The sequence below is a fragment of the Tachypleus tridentatus genome, chromosome 4, assembly GCF_004210375.1.
Source record: "Tachypleus tridentatus isolate NWPU-2018 chromosome 4, ASM421037v1, whole genome shotgun sequence".
Taxonomy (NCBI): Eukaryota; Metazoa; Arthropoda; class Merostomata; order Xiphosura; family Limulidae; genus Tachypleus; species Tachypleus tridentatus.
This window is the reverse complement of record NC_134828.1, coordinates 71,326,319-71,344,755: the sequence shown is the minus strand read 5'-3', so window position 1 is coordinate 71,344,755 and position 18,437 is coordinate 71,326,319. Positions and strand designations below refer to the sequence as shown.

General features: G+C 34.5%; 1 protein-coding gene across 1 annotated transcript in view; it reads right to left on the bottom strand.

The window, feature by feature from the left end:
* Positions 1–18,437, bottom strand: part of LOC143249403 (acetylcholine receptor subunit beta-like 1) — a 68,337-nt gene that overhangs the window by 12,799 nt on the left and 37,101 nt on the right. The window contains exons 3-5 of the mRNA XM_076499197.1: positions 16,549–16,593; positions 14,703–14,812; positions 9,419–10,424 (exon numbers count right to left, since the gene is read on the bottom strand). Coding sequence (XP_076355312.1) covers positions 9,419–10,424; positions 14,703–14,812; positions 16,549–16,593 — 1,161 coding nt within the window. The remainder of the gene's footprint in view (positions 1–9,418; positions 10,425–14,702; positions 14,813–16,548; positions 16,594–18,437) is intronic.

Genomic DNA, 18,437 nt, shown 5'->3' with positions numbered 1-18,437 from the left:
CCACAATAAAGTAAATCCACTGCCTTAGACTGCTACCAAATTCAGTAGTCAAACCAGCGAACTATTATATCGCCACATCCAAGTCCACTCATTATAGTCCAGCCCAAATAAAAATAACTAAGGCGAATTCAACGAAATAAAAACTGATTTACATTACGTCTTAACCAAAATACAACTCCCGCTGTCTATACATAGACATTCAAGTTTACTAAGGGATTTTAGCAAGCATGTGAAAGATGATTCCAAGAACTTTTCATCGTATTGTAAAGTGTAGGCGACTACTTCATCAAAATACGTTTCTGAATATCCCAGAAAGTAAGGGTTGCAACATATTTTAGGGTGCACTATTGAGGTTCTAGCTAACAAATCCTGTTGTATATCATAATGATGTTTTGACTATTATATTCACTAACAGAAACCATTCTAACACTGCAATAACAAAGACGCTATGAGGTGCTATCCTACGGACATTGCATTTTGGCATTGGGCTCAATGGCTTTGAAAGTAAACGTTGCAAAGCTCTTTCATTCTAATATATTGTATACGATCAAGAACTGCCCTAAATTTCTGACAGCTAAAATCAGGGGTTCGATTTCTCTCGGTGAACACAGTAGATAGCCTGATGTGACTTTGCTTCAAGAAAGCATACACACAGAATGTAATATAAATGCTTTCTCAGACAGTATTACCTAAGAAATAGTCTGAAAGTGATTTCAGTTATTGGTTTCCCGAAAAAACAACCATACTAGCTTAATAATCAACTCGGAGAACAGTAAGCTATTGAAATTAGTTTCCTAGTTAGCGTGAATTTCTTCTGGTGCAACAGATCAGGTTATCCATGGTTTTGCACACACATATTAGTAATGTTCTGTCATAAAGCACTAATCAAAGTTTTGGCCCTCTTAATGATGCAGTAAATAACCCTCAACACTCACTAATTACCTCACGCAAGTTTCGAGAGAGCTTTAGAAATAACCAAGGTTATTTTCTGTATGTGAAAAACAAATAGTTTTATGCTAGAATTTATTCTCATTACACCTAGAGTGCCAATTGGCTTAATTGAGAGCAGATATTGCTGTAGCAATCTTGGAGAAATTGAACACCAACCACTGGTAGTATCAAGCAAAACCAAGGAAACGTATTGCTTTGTTTAGACCATAACTGAAGCACTTCGATTTTCACATGGTATCTTTACTTAAACTTTCACCAAGGAAATCTACTTCTATGTACATATTGAATTATAAGGGTTTATACGAGAATTGTTAGTTCCCTTTGCAACAACTTGTACAGATCACAGAAACTGGCTTTACTGTCCCATAATGTATGCTTAAAACACATAATAAACTCTAATAGATTATAGAGACCATAGGTTTAACACGCAACTGATCATTGTGTGAAAAGATCGGAATGTGGCTTTGGATTTTACAAAACTGTGTACAAATATCTGAGGTTAATGACACTGAATCATACACACATATACATCTTTCTGAGGATGGTTGTTAAGCAGTGAAAGTGATGGTCTTCTCTGCACAAATATTTCAATTAAGGTTTACTTGCTTTAGATCCAGAATGTCAGTCAAAATCATCTATCTACACTAACTTTGTATTGTCTTATTGTCTTCCTTGTGCAGTACACACATTGTCTCAGTAATCCTCGGGGCATAAAGAACACTGGTTCATAAAATTAGATTTCGTATTTGAAGGTCTTCAATATGGTGTAAATATTCTTGTCATTTGGATAATGTCGAAACATTTAGCGTATACATTTGTGTGAAATTTAATATATTTTTAGGTAAGGTGTGTTTTTCTTATAGCAAAGCCACATCGAGCTATCTGCTGAGCACACCGAGAGGAATCGAAACCCTGATTTTAGCGTTGTAAATCCGTAAACTTACCGCTGTACTAGCGGGAGGCTTTTACGGAAGATATAAACAATATTGAAAGTGATTTTCTGGACATTTTCCACATTTATCAAATAAGACGAAAATACTAAATGTAAACAAATAGATTCAATTATTGAAAAAATATCATCTTATTTAAACTTTTCTCTGTTTTTTAACGCGATAATCATATTTCTTGGTTGGATAAACTATAAAAACTTAAATTTATCGTTTTTTCCCTAACATTTGCAACCAGCCTTGAAACTATTACTAAATATTTTTGTATGTGATTTTTATATAATATATTTTTATGTAATGTGATTAATAAAAAAATAAATCACTTTGAGGTTTAACTTCCAGCGTTACAATAAATACAACATTGGATAAAAATGGCTTATTTGTTTGTTTTGAATTTCGCGCAAAGCTACATGAGGGCTATCTGCGCTAGCCGTCCCTAATTTAGTAGTGCAAGACTAGATGGAAGGCAGCTAGTCATCACTACCCACTGTTAACTCTTACGCTACTCTTTTACCAACAAGTAATGGGATTGACTGTAACATTATAACGCCTACATGGCTGAAAGGACGAGCATGTTTGGTGTGACAGGGATGCGAAACCCCGACCCTCAGATATACGAGTAGAGCGCCCTAACCATCTGGCCATGAAAAATGGCTTATTTCCACTATGGATATGTAAAAGGTTTTCTTTACAAGTTATATATTTTAACTGACGAAGTTTGTACTATAACCGATGAATGTTCTGTGGAGCATCTGGCTTAATACAAAATCTGTAATGTTATGTGTTACTTAATAACTTTTTCTATACTTTTAATGAATAAAAGTTTTCCAATCGTTTTTCAAAAACTTCTGAAGTGTCAAATAGATCTGTTGGATCAGCTTTATAGAACATCAATTTTTTTCTGAAATTTTGTACTGTCTAAACGTATGAAATTGTAAGATTTACTTTCTCATTTATTTAGTTATGCTTTTCTCAACTTTGAACAATTACAACTGATTTTTTATGTTATGCTAAATATTTCTTAAGCTTCCATTTATTACTGTAATATAATAAATTTACATGAAATGATAAAGAGCAGAGAGATTGTTTTAACTATAAAGGTCGGAGTCTTCTTAAGGGAAAGCAGAGCATTTACAGGTTTACAATGCTATGTCAGGGATTTACCTCTCTTTGGTGGATACAGCAAACTACCCAATATGGCTTTGCTCTAAAACAACAAACAATAAGAAAAGATGGAAGCAGAAAGAAACTAAAGTTATCAAATTTTCATATCCAACTTAATTGCATATTAATGTTTTATTAATATTATTAATATTTTTGCATTACCATTAGTTTAGAATGGCGGTAAGCATAATGCGTGTGTTTTTGTTGACATTGATACAGCTATGGTGGTAATGATAATTTCTCACTGTTTCTTGGGTATTTTCTCAAACTTTAACTTTGGAAAGGTCTTCTTTGGGTTGGAAATGTAGTACACCAACTAAATATGCGTGTACATATCTCTACTACTGTGGATTTTCATGCAACATCCAGTGGTCAATATGATCAAGTAGTAGTGCTTTTTGTTTTTTTTATCTTCCCGTGGTTTGGACTGGCTTACATCCAGTGTTTTGGCCCTGGTGGATAGGATGATGTTTTCCTGTCCGGTCCCAGTTGTAAGTTGTTTGATCATGAGGTGTTAGCCATGGAAAGAGCTACTGATTCCATAAATTTCACATTGAAGCAACTAACAGTTTCACAAAGAGCCACAATGTGAGGACTCTGCCGGTAGAATATGGGTTCAGTGTCAGCTGTAGTCCGTCCGAGAGATGCCTCCTAAAGCTAAGTCGCTATTTCTGTCTGCTATATCTCGATACACGTTAGCATATTACTGTCTATGAAACAATAAACTGGAGTTTCTCATGAAGTAACTAATCATAAAAAAATTTAGACAAAATAAGTTTTCAGCCAAATATCATTCAACCTCAATTAATATTTGTTCTGCTCTCTACACAGTATGTCAGTACACACCAATAAATATAGGCTAAGTACGATATTCAATGGCAAAGTACATTTATTATCATATGTGGCTATAAAACATCAGAAGTCCAATTCTCACTATACTAAACCATCATTTAGAGGTTTATCCACTCACTACAGTAAGCCTCACAATAAAAGAAATAGCGCTTAAATTCTGCGAAACAAGGACTCTACCAACATAAATAACCCCACTTAATCTGTTTCCTGTGCTGACGAAAAGCACTACTCCCTCACTATACCTGTGGATCTTACGTTCAAATCTTGTATATTTATGCTTAAATGCTACTTATAAGGTGGAGCGCCATTAAGCTGCGGTATTTGGGGAGGTCAACCTGCTTAACCGCGGCTTAAGTGGTCTGCGGCTTAAACCTTTGTGACTGAAAAGCCGAAGTCTCCAACAGCTCCGACGAGGAGCCTCATCCGGGCCATTGCGTGATCATCATAATATTAATGTATAGACTATTCAGATACAATTGACAAGTGCCGTTTTAACACAAACGACCAATGCATTGCGATGGTTCGCTTTTCCCTGTAAAATTTCGTCTTCCCGTGTTACATGCGGGCTGCCATGTCAATATGATATGCTCACTATTAATTCAGAAACTGAAGTGATTTCTATTGGGTTTGTGGCCAATATTTATACAATTCCATAAAAAATATCGGATTATCAAATTAAAAATAATACTTTAATTATTGATCACTTTTTTTACGGATTTACTGCGGATTAACTTTAATGTATGGAGAGGTGTGATTCGGTAACAATGGCGGCCTCCATAAAGCTGACATAGAGAGCGGATAAGGTAGATTAACGGTCGATTTCTATTGTAATATATTTTATTTATTTCCCAAATTAAAGCAAATCCTTTTTAAATATCCCCTTAAAGTTATAAAGACCAGGAGAGTGTGAGAAACTTTAAAAAAGCCAGGTAGTAGATTTAATACATCAAAAATTTTGGGACAAGACTTGCTACAGCGGCTTAAGAGATTTCGCGGTTTATTGGTCCGCGGCTTAATTTTAACTGTATTTTGCACATTCATACACATATACAATGTCATGCGTTTTTTACATGAATATCCCACTGAAGTTCATCAAAACATTTCACATAGATGCCAGGAAGTCAAAGATCACAATGTCCTTTCAGCACCTGAATGTATTGTAAATCCTAGAAAACATCTTCACTCAAGCCAATTTTAAATGTTTTAGGCATTAATTTTAATGGTATAAACTGTCTTACTTATAGTCTAATCAAGTCGTTATCATATGGTATGGTGTAAACATCTTAACTGGAATATAACTCTACACCTGTATACCACTTGATAACTCAGAAAATAAGAGTCACACTTCCCTTTCAGTGTAGAAATGCGTTTGAATTTGTAGCAATAATTTCAGGCAGTGAGATATAGTAGATGTTTATCCCATACAGTTTCGTGAAATAAAAACTTCATAAACGTTAGCTTCTCATGGTTTGTAATATACATTCTTCAAAACCTTACACAACTTAGCAAATAGTTGGACGTTAAGATTTGTTCCTTGGTCCAAGTGGATTTCTTCAAATGTTTAGAATCGTGCTGGACATTATACAGTGATGGATTATGTTAATAAATTAATCAACAATAAAATACTCAATAATTACCAGATATATTGACTACGTCATCCAATCTACAGGTGAAAGTCCGAGTATATCCAGGGCTATTTTAAACAAAGAATAACAAACAACTTCTTGTTAGTATAACTTTGTATTTGCCAGCTTTTCTTTTAGGTAGATCTCACAATAAGATCTTTATACTATTGCTCATTGTCTTGATGCAAATGTAGACAGAAAACTACGTTTAAGTGTTAGCACATAAGTGAGAAGCATCCTGTTGCATTTTGCATTATGCAAAGTATAAAGTATCACATGCCTAAAAGCTTTTGAGACCTATAGCTATATCAGAGTTAAAAATCATATCTCAGAATTTTGTTTCGCAGTTCTATGATTAACTCAAATAAAATTAATACAAGACATTGCTATAACATTCGTTTTCTTAGTATAACTACTGGGATCAGTCAAGCATACTCATAAAGTTGTGTGTTCTCAACTGTGTGAAATCTCACTTGCTTGCTTATTTATCAGTCAATGATCTCAGAAATTCTGATAACAGTGCACTTGCTCTCATAGTAGTAAAGCAAAATCAATTTTATCAATACAGCTAGTTTCAGCTACATACATTCAGTTATTAGACAAATGACCATTTCAGCTGAATGATTGTAATTACATTTCAAGACCAGAACTATGCTATTTTCAGATAGATAACTGTTCAAACAAGTGTAGCAAGCTGAACAAGAGACAGTGATTTAGCATATGTTCTATTACCTCAGTAGATTTTTACCAATATACTAGATCAGTTCTGTAATACATAATGGAATGCCGTTTATACATTCAAACATAATGTGAATCACTCCTCCAAGTACATGAATAGAGTCCATTACTCTCGGGACAAATCTGTTGTTCAATTAAATTAATTTGATAAAATTTAATCAATTGTATAATTTGATAATTTATTTTAGGTCCATCCCCAAGACTCCAATGTCTAAGTCAAAATTGGAGATAATCACTTTCATCATGTAGGTGAAAACACCAAGAGTTTGTTATGGGACATGCCTCTCCACTAGCATCTAGTTAATTTAACGTTTATCAGAATGAAGTCTACATCAACTGGCCAGAAATAGACTGACAAAAACTTTTGAATACAAGCTGACTACTTGCCCCATCACCTGGGTTCTTCAGTTTTATGGAACTGTAGCAGCATTATCCATAACTGGTCCTCAACTCTCCAGCATCTGCTAAATGCTGTGTAAAATTTCATGTTTCATAAGTCTTATTCTAAGACAAGGTATGGCCTACCAGCATGCCACCGAAACAATCCACCATGGGAAGTCTTGTCCACTCACTGTTATTGGATGTGGCGGTGCTGAAGTTCATCACAACTTTATATTTGCTTAATATTTGCTTTAATTTTCCAGGCGTCTCTGGAGAGAAGTCCAGCCAGAGTACAATAATTACAGCTATTTCTGTACAATTCTTCTTCTGTGACCTTTTTCCTTGAAGCTATTATTTCAAACCTAGTCACCATTAGTACTGCCCTTGTTAGAAAGTAATGTCTAATACCTACGTGGTGTCTCATTGCTTTACTTGGCAGTCATTTCTCGAACTTTAAACTTAGTTTCCCATGCAGTTGACGCAAATTACCTGCATATATTCCAAAGTTTCCACCTCTCCTTCGAGTCTTGAATTCAGCCTAGTGGATAATAGTGTTGTTATAAATTAGCTATGACTGTATTCTAGTTACAGAGCTGCTTCTTATTTACCGCTTTTCTCTGAGTCTAGTCACATCAAGCATTTGAAGTGTTTAAGTAACTAGTCCAATTCTTTAATCGTGTCTTCGAATTTTGAAGGAAATGTCTGCTTCACCTTGTCTCAACAATAAATATTTGTGACTAATAAACAAGATATATCTGGTTGTAGCTGAGACACCTATGACATCAAGGGCAAACGGTTTTATTTGTGTTTAGGTATCTCTAAATTCATAGAAATGTTCAATCCATGCTCCTGACCCACAGAATGACAAGGTCCATATAACAACACGTCTTCCAGTTCTCTGTAGTTCCAGTTATTATTCATGGTCAATAATAGTTCCAAAAGCATGCTTAGTATTCCAAAAAAGCTTTTGCCTACTCTGTATGTTCTCCTGACCAAACCGTCAATTTCCGTTGTTTCTCTTGTCAATAAGACAGCTCCAGTTGACAGACTTCACCCAAACTTTGCTTCTCCCAATCTCTTTGGTTGATCATGGGCGACAATGGACAGAGAGGATATAATTTAGCTGCCTTTAACAGAAACAGTCTTGTTGTTCCATAATGTTCTTCTCATTTGGTTTCGGGAAATCAGCCCTCAAATTACTATGCCTTCTTTGAATAAAGGCTAAAAGTTGGCCAGCAGCTGTAGAAGTACCAGGCTGCAGATTTCCTTCTTGCTTTTGCAGCTGTGAATATTGTAGACATGAACCCTTGAAGCAACATGCTAATGTAAGAATCCAGGAGAGGACTTCTCTTAGACACTGTTACTCTCATATTAAAGTCTACCTAGAACTTCAACTTTCTTCTCTTACTCATAACTTCATGGTCTGAAAAATGATATTTACAGGTTTTGCTGAAGTAAAATTTGTAATCTGTACAATTACAAAAGAAGCAGCAAAAAGAAAAACCAATAACAACATCGAACGACAAGTTCTGTTGCCATATCGCCAAAATTGTACCTTTAACTTACATTGTGGTATTCTCAGGTGTACTGATAGCCAAAGAATCATAGTAATTGCAAATTAAATGAGTGGCAATAAATGTATCGTGGAGTTAAACTAAGTTTCTTGAAGAAGAAATGTAAAGTAAACCGAAGAGTCGATATTTTTATCTATATCCACAGGACAATGAATGTCACTGGTCTAAATAACAGAAGTCGTGAGAAGTTCTAGATATTCTTAAAGAAGTCAGAAGAAAATCGGCTTTAAACGGAAAGGACTATACACACTTGAACCAATACCATCAATTATATATATACATACAGTCATTACTCATCCCTTGAGCAAAAATATGGAGAAAACGTCAACATGATTGATACTGGGTGCAGAACGAAGTATTAAACTAAAACAATTCTCCAGAAACATCTTCTACAGAAGAATTCAGAATTTGTAAAAACTTACGTGAAATACAACTGTTCATTTTTCAAGGCTAAACGAAATAATATACATACAAATTTTACGGATACCACTGAGTGTTTATGGCTTGTTTTCTGTCACATTATCCAACAACTAGCAACTTCAACCCGTCAGCAACCCATTAGTTAGTAAAAAGCATCAATGAGGGGTGTCCAAGCACGTGATTATAAAAATCCATAGCTAATTTTAAAATTTTAGAACCAGTTTATTTTTACCACTGACTCGTACTTATATTAAATACTGTTATCAAACATACTCTTATTCCCTACAAGTCTTTGTATAATATGATACTTTCTAAACATATTTTACTTGCATTGTTTATCAAAATATTGTAAGTAATTAAGCACAACAAAACAATTCATTGAAAATTTTAAGTTAAACCTTTTAAACAATACATTTTTCATAACATACAGGGAAGAAAGCAATATTAGAAGCTTCTATTAACAAGATAAATATCTGTGTTAATAACATAAGTTAAAAATCTTCATTTAGTGGTTGCATTTTCCTTATGTGTTGGAATAACTGCTTGTTAAAATAACTATTATAGGTACAAATATCCCATTCATTTTAATTCGATAATCAAGTATTCATTTGTGAGAAACAACAATTAAAAGTAGATAGGTAGCAAAAAAATGAGTGTTGAAATAAAAAGGTAACTCTGGTAATTAAAAGATATAATAAATTCACGTGTGTAACTTTAAACAAGCTCTAAGAGTTAGTGTGCATTAAGAAAAACAACATTAGCTCACCTGAATGTACTCATCTTCACTTCGCAAATGTTCTGCAATAAACTCGATGGCTTCTGTGGCCCGATAAGCTTCTGGAGTTAGAAATAGTGTATCTGTTGATTCGCTGTCCCTTCGCTGAATCTCCAACTCTAAAGAAGACTTTCTAGTTACGGTACAGTTAGGATGATGGATATCAGAAAGTTCCACAAAATCTGTTTTGTTCTTAAAGTTATTGGGCTTGGTCTTAGGCGACCCATGGTAGTGTTGATGAATACCATACCCTGGCATCTCCATCATCCATTCCAACCTCGTCTTCCTGGGCCTTTTCATGAACAAGAGGATTGGAAAGTATTTTAAGAATGCTATGCGAATCCAATTGGGCATCCTATGGGTTCTTGGCCCACGAAAGTTCCAATTAATAATAATTACTGTAACCAATATTGACCCCGTATTCATGAGGAATGTGAAAAGCAGGTACTTTGCAATAAGCGGAAGAACCAGAGACGTTGGAGGCAGGATCTTCGACACCAACAATAAGAATACTACAAGAGACAAGAGAATGGAAATCCCTAGAGTAACCTTTTCTCCTGCTTCGGCCGGAAGATAAAACACAAGGATACAAAGGAATGAAATTAGAACAGTTGGTAAAATGAGGTTGACTGTATAGAACAGTGTTTTCCGCCTAATTGTAATGTAAAAGGAAATATCAGTTTCCGTTGGCTTTCCTTCCTTAGAATTATTGTATACGTTGAGAAAAGCTGGAACCTCCACAATGTCCCAGGTCCCACTCTTCCAGTAATCGGATAGATCAACCCAGTTATTGTCATCATACAATTTTAAGGACACTTGATCACCATTGAAGGTCCACGACCCAAACTTCATGACACATTTCTGCTGATCAAAAGGAAAGTAGGTGACGTCAATAGTACAGGAGCTCTGGTAGATGGCTGGCGGCACCCACATCACTATGCCTGTCGAGTAAATGAGCACGTTGGACTTGTACCGAACTTCGTAGTTACCATCAGCGCTGATGAGAAAATTAAGAGAAGCATGAACGAAGTTCAGGGATTTTAAAAACATAAAAATAGCTTAAAACAGAAAAAAATAATGGTTAATGTGTTTTTGCATATTGCGCTTTCTATGCAAATAGTAGAATTATGTACCTTTAAATCTGTCTTTTATTAAATAATTTACAACAATAAAATAATTCACAACAAGAAAAAATTATATAAGATAAATAAATAAACAGATGGAAAGGCTACTCCAACAAAACGTACGTATATAAAAACAACTGATGGGTTAAGTCTATATTTTTTCCACAACTGAAGGGAATTTTCAAGATCTGCATATTACTTTTCACGTACAGCTTCAGAGAGAAGAAACTTTTACAAAATGTGGAATATATAAACATAAGTTACGATTTATATGACGTTATGCAAAGAATCACGTTAGGTTTGTTTTAATTGCGCGCACAAGCTACACGAGGTCTATCTGCACTAGGTGTCCCTAATTTAGCAATGTAAGACTAGAGGGAATATAGCTAGTCATCACCACCTACCATCAACTTTTAGGCTACCCTTTTACTAATGAATAATGGGAGTGATTGTCATATTATAACGTCCCCACAGCTGAAACAGCGAGAACGTATGGTGAAACAGGGATTCAAACCCGTGACCCTCAGATTACGAGTCGAGTGCCTTAACCACCTGGCCACGTCGGGCCATTACGTTAGGACAGATAACAAGTAATGTAACTGAAAATAGTGTAATATGTGAAGTTAATTACATAATAATAAATCGCCTCTTTATTTTTACAATAAAATGTAATTAAAAGTAAACTTTCTATTACTCCAAATATTATTGCGCGATTATTTCATATAAAGTTTTGAAAGAGGAAAACAAGTAAATTTTTCGTATCAGTAATAACATCTTGTAGATCAAAGTTCTCCAATTCCAAAAATTTGTTTCTTTGTTTGTTGAACCTCGCGCAAAGTTACTCTAGGGTTGTCTGTGTTATTCGTCCTTAATTTTAAAGTAATATATCGGAGGAAAGTCAGCTAGTCAACACTTGGGCTATTTTATACCAATGAATAGTGAAATTAACTGTCACATTATAAGGCTCCACGACTGAAAAAGCGAGCATTTTCGATGATAGAATTCGAACTCGTGGCAGTGCATACGTTAATTACTTGTAAATATGCACATTTGTTGATCAAAAAAATAAAAAAGGGCTTTCGTTCATGTTTTACTAATTCCGTGTTTACATTAACATAGCCTTAATGTTTGTTAATTTTTATTTGTAATGAAGCACAAAGCTACACATTGGACTATCTGTTTCTAAAGTTGTAAGTCCGCATACAAACCGTACAACCTACCTAACTATAATCCTATCAATTGAAAGAAATCATAACGTTGAAAACCGAACCTATCTAAACGCCAGAATTCCGTATAACAAATAATGTGGTGCCTAATTGTTATCAGTGTTGTTACACGTGGACCAGTGGTCCGAGGGTCACGTACCCTTCCAATAATTAATCTAGGGACTAAATATTATTTGCTCCACCCCCAATATTTTGCTGACACCGATTTCTTATTTAGTCTTCCTTAAGGCACATGACTTGCTCTGCCAGCCGAGATGAAAGAATACAGCAGTTATTTGGCAGGCTGTAAACATTAGGCTTAGAGTAACCTTGTGTATTATATCTGTATAATTGTTATTACCTAAATTATTCTCATTATTTTTATTACCAACGATTTTGTACTACATGGCAAACAATTTAATTTGTATATGGTGTGTAGCATATAGTATTTATTACTGTGGGAAATGTTTTAAAGTGTTTCTTTTATTGGTTGTTTCTTTTTTTTAATTTCGCGCAAAGCTAGAAGAGGAATATCTGCGCTAACCATCCCAAATTTAGCAGTGAAAGACTAAAAGGAAGGCAAGATAGTCATCACCACCCACGGCCAACTTTTGGGCTACTCTTTACCAACAAACAATGGGATTGATTGATCGTTACGTTCTAATGCCCCCAGCCCCCTGCTAGTACAGCGGTAAGTCTATGGATTTACAACGCTAAAATCAGGGGTTCGATTCCCCTCGGTGGGCTCAGCAGATAGCCCGATGTGGCTTTGCTATATGAAAAACACTCTAATGTCCCCACGGTTGAAAGGGGAAGCACGTCTGATGTGATGGGGATTTGAACCTACAATCCTCAGTTTGTGAGTCAAGCACCCTAACCCCCTAGCCATGCCAAGAGTTGTAGCTGAGGGTTTCGATTAAACAAAATTTTAAAGTGTTGCATCAATGTATACCCTTGAGCAAACCAAGCAAACGCAATGGGAAATTTTAGCCAATTATTATGATTTCTGTGAGTCAGAAACACAAAGCGTGGGGCGCATGGATACCCGATGCGGTGTTATTACTCATCACACTCTCTACCAATCCATCCTCAAATCTAATTATATCTCCAAGTAGCGCGTTTTATATAAACAAAAATATATGTCTGGAATAATCGTAAATAGACAATCTTGCTTGTTTCAGCTGAAAGTACACTAACTACTGTTAGTTGAAGAATAAAAAATAATAGTACACGTGAAAGTGAAAAATGAATAAAAACATTCACGTGTGGGTCATTACACAGTTTCACCATTGACATTAGCTAGTAATGAGAAGGGTGTTCTTATTACTGTATTTGTTTGTATTCGAATTTCGCGAAAAGCTACTCGAGAGTTATCTGTGCTAGCCGTTCCTAATTTAGCAGCGTAAGACTAGAGGGAAGGCAGCTAGTCATCACCACCCACCGGCAACTCTTGGGCTACTCTTTTACCAACGAAAAGTGGGATTTACCGTCACATTATAACGCCCTCACGGCTGAAAAGGCGAGCATGTTTGGTGCGATGAGGATGCGAACCCGCGACCCTTGAATTACGAGTTGCATTCCTTAACCCACCTGGCCATGCCGGGCCTGTGTTCTTATTACCAGCTAATGTCAATGGTAAGAAATGGTAAGTCATAGTCATTTTTACTGAAAATTCGTGGTGGCTATAGTGTGTTCTGAGTACGATTTATTGATTTTATGAAGAAAGGTCCACCATCTGTAAACACCCATGTTTCTGTGTAAGTACTAGTGTGATTTCTTATTAAATGTTATATGAAGTGTTTTTGTAATTGGTAACGAATATTTACTTTATATTCCAATATTACATCAGCATACAAATTATAAATAAAAGGTTTTGTGAAAAATGGAACATTTTACATATTGTTTTGTAAGTATTAAATTTATAATTTCTCGTTATCATTAGAAACAGCAACAAATGTTTTTACACAATAATGCGTAAACAATTAACCCCTGCAGTGACTTAACAGTAAACTTTTCAGCGCGTATAACGCTAAACTGAATGTTCGATTCACACGGTAGATAGCCCGTAATGTAGGTTTGCCTTAAAGTGAATCAAGACTTTAAACAATAGCAATTTCATGGATTGCATACCCTCGATCCGCCGTTCATTTTCAAGATTGCATGCGTTTATATCGCATAACGTCAAATTTTACCTTCGAAAATTCAGAAATTCTTTTGCTGATGCATTTAATTTTATATAATGTGGTGAGTAGGCTCAACCTTAATCTGCTCACGAACTTTGGTACACATCCAATCACACTCCACTGAGGGATAAACCAAAAACTGCGACTTGCTCTAGTTTCCCATCATAACAAAAATGCTTAAAAGTGATCTAGAATCCAGATCACAGCTACAAAGGGCTGTCCCAACGAATAGCGAGGTTCACCGTCACTTTATAACACTCCTACAACTGAAAGGGCAAGCATGTTTGATGTGATGGGGTATACGAACCCACGACTCTCAGATTACGAGTCGAGCGCTCTAACCACCTGTCCATGCCGGGCCTAACCAAAAACAGTTAAAAGTTTTTGTTTTGATATAATTTTTTTTAAAGATAAATAAGGGTAGTGAGTATTGAAAATGTTTTTAATATTAAACCTGCAGTGGGTGATCGTTCTGAACAAATGTATTTTTTAATTCGGAAACTTATCGGTCAAGTAATTTTTTATTTGTTTTTAAATAAAAATATCATGTATCTGAAGTGAAAAATCGTTTCGCAGCTTATACGAAAAATGTAGACAAATGGTAAAGGACCGCTTTTCTTTTCGCGAACAGCCATATCCAAAACTTATTATGTAATTTTCGTGAAATAATTTAGGTGAAATGTGATATTTCAATGACGGCCAATTAGTGTTAATTAGTATTATTTTGACGATAACAAAATCACAGTAAAAAACTACTTCTCACTTGTTGAACAGCACAATGTCCGGTTTCCATACTTTGTCTGGAGGTAATCTGAGCACACTAATTCCACCATAATCGGCTTCGTCCCATACGAGTTGGTAGTCATTCCAGGCCTAAGAGACACAAAATACAGTAAGCAAAGCTCTTTGTAGAATCAAAAGAAAATATGATAAAATAAATATAAAACTAAGTAAGATCAGAGCACACAAATAGGTTTAACAGTACAATGTGATAATGAATTTTAAATAGAGTAAATTTTGGATCAATTCGTGATGGCAAGAAACCCACTTGAATTAAAAATGTATTTTCAAGACGGATGGTATGGGTATTAAAACTTTAATTAGTATGAAGTACTGAACTGTACTTTATTCTAATTAAAGTTTTAATACCCACACCAGCCGTCTTGATAATTCAAAATTTGGACCAGAAACAGAAGGAAAAAACCGTTTCAAACATACGTACCATAGCTAGAAGAAAATGTTTTCAAATATACATACTGAGAACAGGAAATTCCAAAGTAGATTTAAATATGTTTATACGATTAAAACTCGGTATGTGTGAATAAAGAATAACAAATATACCACAAACAATGAGTGAATTTAATAAATACTTAAAACCAACGTTTCTTGTTTACACAATTTTAAAAACTTAGTTGAAGCCGTCAACGGCTTCCACATTAGAAACACGCTCCACATTTACAATATTGCAAAGCCTTTCAAGAGTTATCTACAAGACATATTAATTTAATGGATGGTTTATGTGCAATTTCATATTATTTATATAACGAAAATTATTCAAAAATTCAATTAAACAAGATAAAGTTATTACCAAGATTAATAAAATGATATGTAACATAACTTATTACTTATATTAGAGGCGTGAAAGTTATGAGAAATAAAAATTAATATTTTGTACATAGAATAAAATATGAAAGATTTGAAAGTATATAATAATAGAGAAGTAACAACGCAAAAAAAATACTGCGTTATTTTAAATAGAGATTGAAAATTTAAAACAACAGCAGTTTTTATTCTAGGTTTGAATGTAATATAATGGATTAAAATAAGCTAGGCAAATGTAAATTAACAAAAATATTTACAGGAGAATGTTATTTTGAACATATTTTGTCATCGTGTAATTCACGTGAAATGGTGAAATATAATAGTTAGTTACACCGAGAAGAGAAAAAATCACGTATAATATTGAAATATATAAAGATACTAGGAAAAGGAAAACTTTACATACAATGGTTAAATACTCATTGACACTAGGAACAGGAATATTTTACGTGTAATAATGAAATACATATTAACACTAGAAACAGGAAATACTTACGTGTAATAATAAATTACATATCAACACTAGAAAGAAGAGAAGTTCACACATAATTCTAAAATACATAGTTGCACTAGAACAACGGTTCTCTGTTTTCCTGGAACTTTCTTTGAAAATATTTCAAGTTGTGACTACCTCCACCACACACACACACACAATCACTGTACATACTCTAAAATATCCGTTATCGCAATGTTTTTCATTATTTCATGACTCTCCTTTTGAAAAACCTGCACTTGGGCATCAGACTTTAGAAAAACACTAAAACGTAGTTACATTAACATGGGGACTTTTATTTACCTATAGTATTAAAATACGTTAGATACACTAGGATAGACAAACTCAAGTTTTAATAATTATACCATAAACTAAATCAGACGTTGAAAGTGAGAAGTTTTAAATTAATTTTTATTATAGCACGTATTTACAGTGCTAAAACCTTTAAATATGAATCCTGCATGTGTAGAGCTTAATTTTATATAATAAAAATCATTTTCTGTTTTAATAAACTTACCAGTTGTAGCCAAACATTGGACGTCATTATCTGGTTCTTCTCATTCTGTAAATATATGTAAAACATAAGTTGATATATTTTAGTTGATATACTTCAAATATGCATCTTTTTCGCTACATTGTTTTTTTCGTTAAAATATTACATGTCTTATTTAGCAGATTTGTGGAATATATAATTATTATCGGTCCTTTTTTCTTACATTTCCTTCTTATTGTCCCACAGTGAGACAATATTTACAAAGCTGAAATCAGGGGTTCGATTCCCCTTCAGTAGACACAGCAGATAGCCTGATGTGGCTTTGCTGTTAGAAGACACAACACACACACTTCTTCATATTATACAAAATGTATGTTTATGGAAATTTTCGAGTTTTGCAAAGAGTATTTTAGAATGTATAAATAAATAACTTTTTGACATTGCATAACTGGTAAAAGTTTTTAACGGTAAGAAAATAAAAACATAATTCTGTAAGGTCACACCTCAATCAAAAGAGAGAAGGATATCATATGAAATTTAAAGTATCAGTTGCACTTAACTGTAGACAATAATCAGTTCGTTGTTTGTTTTGGGTTATCATGCGAAACTATATAACAGGTATCTGGACTGATTTTGACCTAACAAACTAGAAGGAAAGCAGCCAGTCAACAACACTACTACTAACTTTTAGACTACTCTAACCGAATAGTGGGGGTGAGATTTAACCGTCACTCTGACAACGCATCCAGGATTTAAAATGCGGCGGTACCATTTTGGTGTGCGAACCATGAACTCTTGAATTCATATTCTGTCACAGTTATTTAAAGAGTACTTAAGCTGAAACATTTAGTTAGGAACGTTAAGTGTTTGTTTAATTAAGCGCAATTACTGTTATTAAAAAGTCGTGTATTAAGTTCACTTTCATGAAATAGATAACTTGACAAGCTTCCAATTCCTCAATGTGGGGTTTGATTCTCCGCTGCAGATAGAGCGCAGACAGCCCATTTTGTAACTTTGTACTGAAATGAAACTGTACTTACTAGTAAAGGCCTAGCATGGTCAAGCGTGTTAAGGCGTTCGACTCGTAATCCAAGGGTCGCGGGTTCGAATCCCGGTCGCACCAAACATGCTCGCCCTTTCAGCCGTGGGAGTGTTATAATGTGACGGTCAATCCCACTATTCGTTAGTTAAAGAGTAGCCCAAGATTTGACGGTGGGTGGTGATGACTAGCTGCTTTCCCTCTAGTCTTACACTGCTAAATTAGGGACGGCTAGCGCAGATAGCCCTCGAGTAACTAAGCTCGAAATTAAAAAAAACAACAAAAAAAACAAGTAAAGTTTAAATATTTTTGTGAGAAGTTGTAGAAAGTAGAAATGGGTAAATTATTAGCTAAAATATTGTTTGAATTTAATTAGATATAAAGTAAATAAATCTTTGAAATGAATTGGAAGCGGTATCACAGAGCATAATTCATTCTGTAATAAGTTAGATCTATATAAGACGCACTTACTTTAAACGAAATTAGGATGTGATTAATAGCCAAAACGTCTTGGAGTAAAATAGTTTTAAATAAGTATTAATTCGGTAGTTGTTTAAAATCTGTCAAGAATAAGACTAGTGGCTGAAATGTGGTGCATCACGTTAAATTTATCACACTGGTTAAATAATTCTATGAAACTGGAATTGAAGATTATTAATAGTTGAGACGTGGAGTAGTGAAGAAAATGATTCTCTTGCAGAGATTTGTAATTGAAGAATGGAGATGAAAATCACAGCAAATAGAAAGTACGAGGGCACCTCAGATTATAACATAATTCATCCGAAACATTTATCACAGAAAACATTACATAAATCGTTACGTTTTGGATTATCGCAGGAGCGAAATCGGTTATAATATGTTTTAAACAAGATCA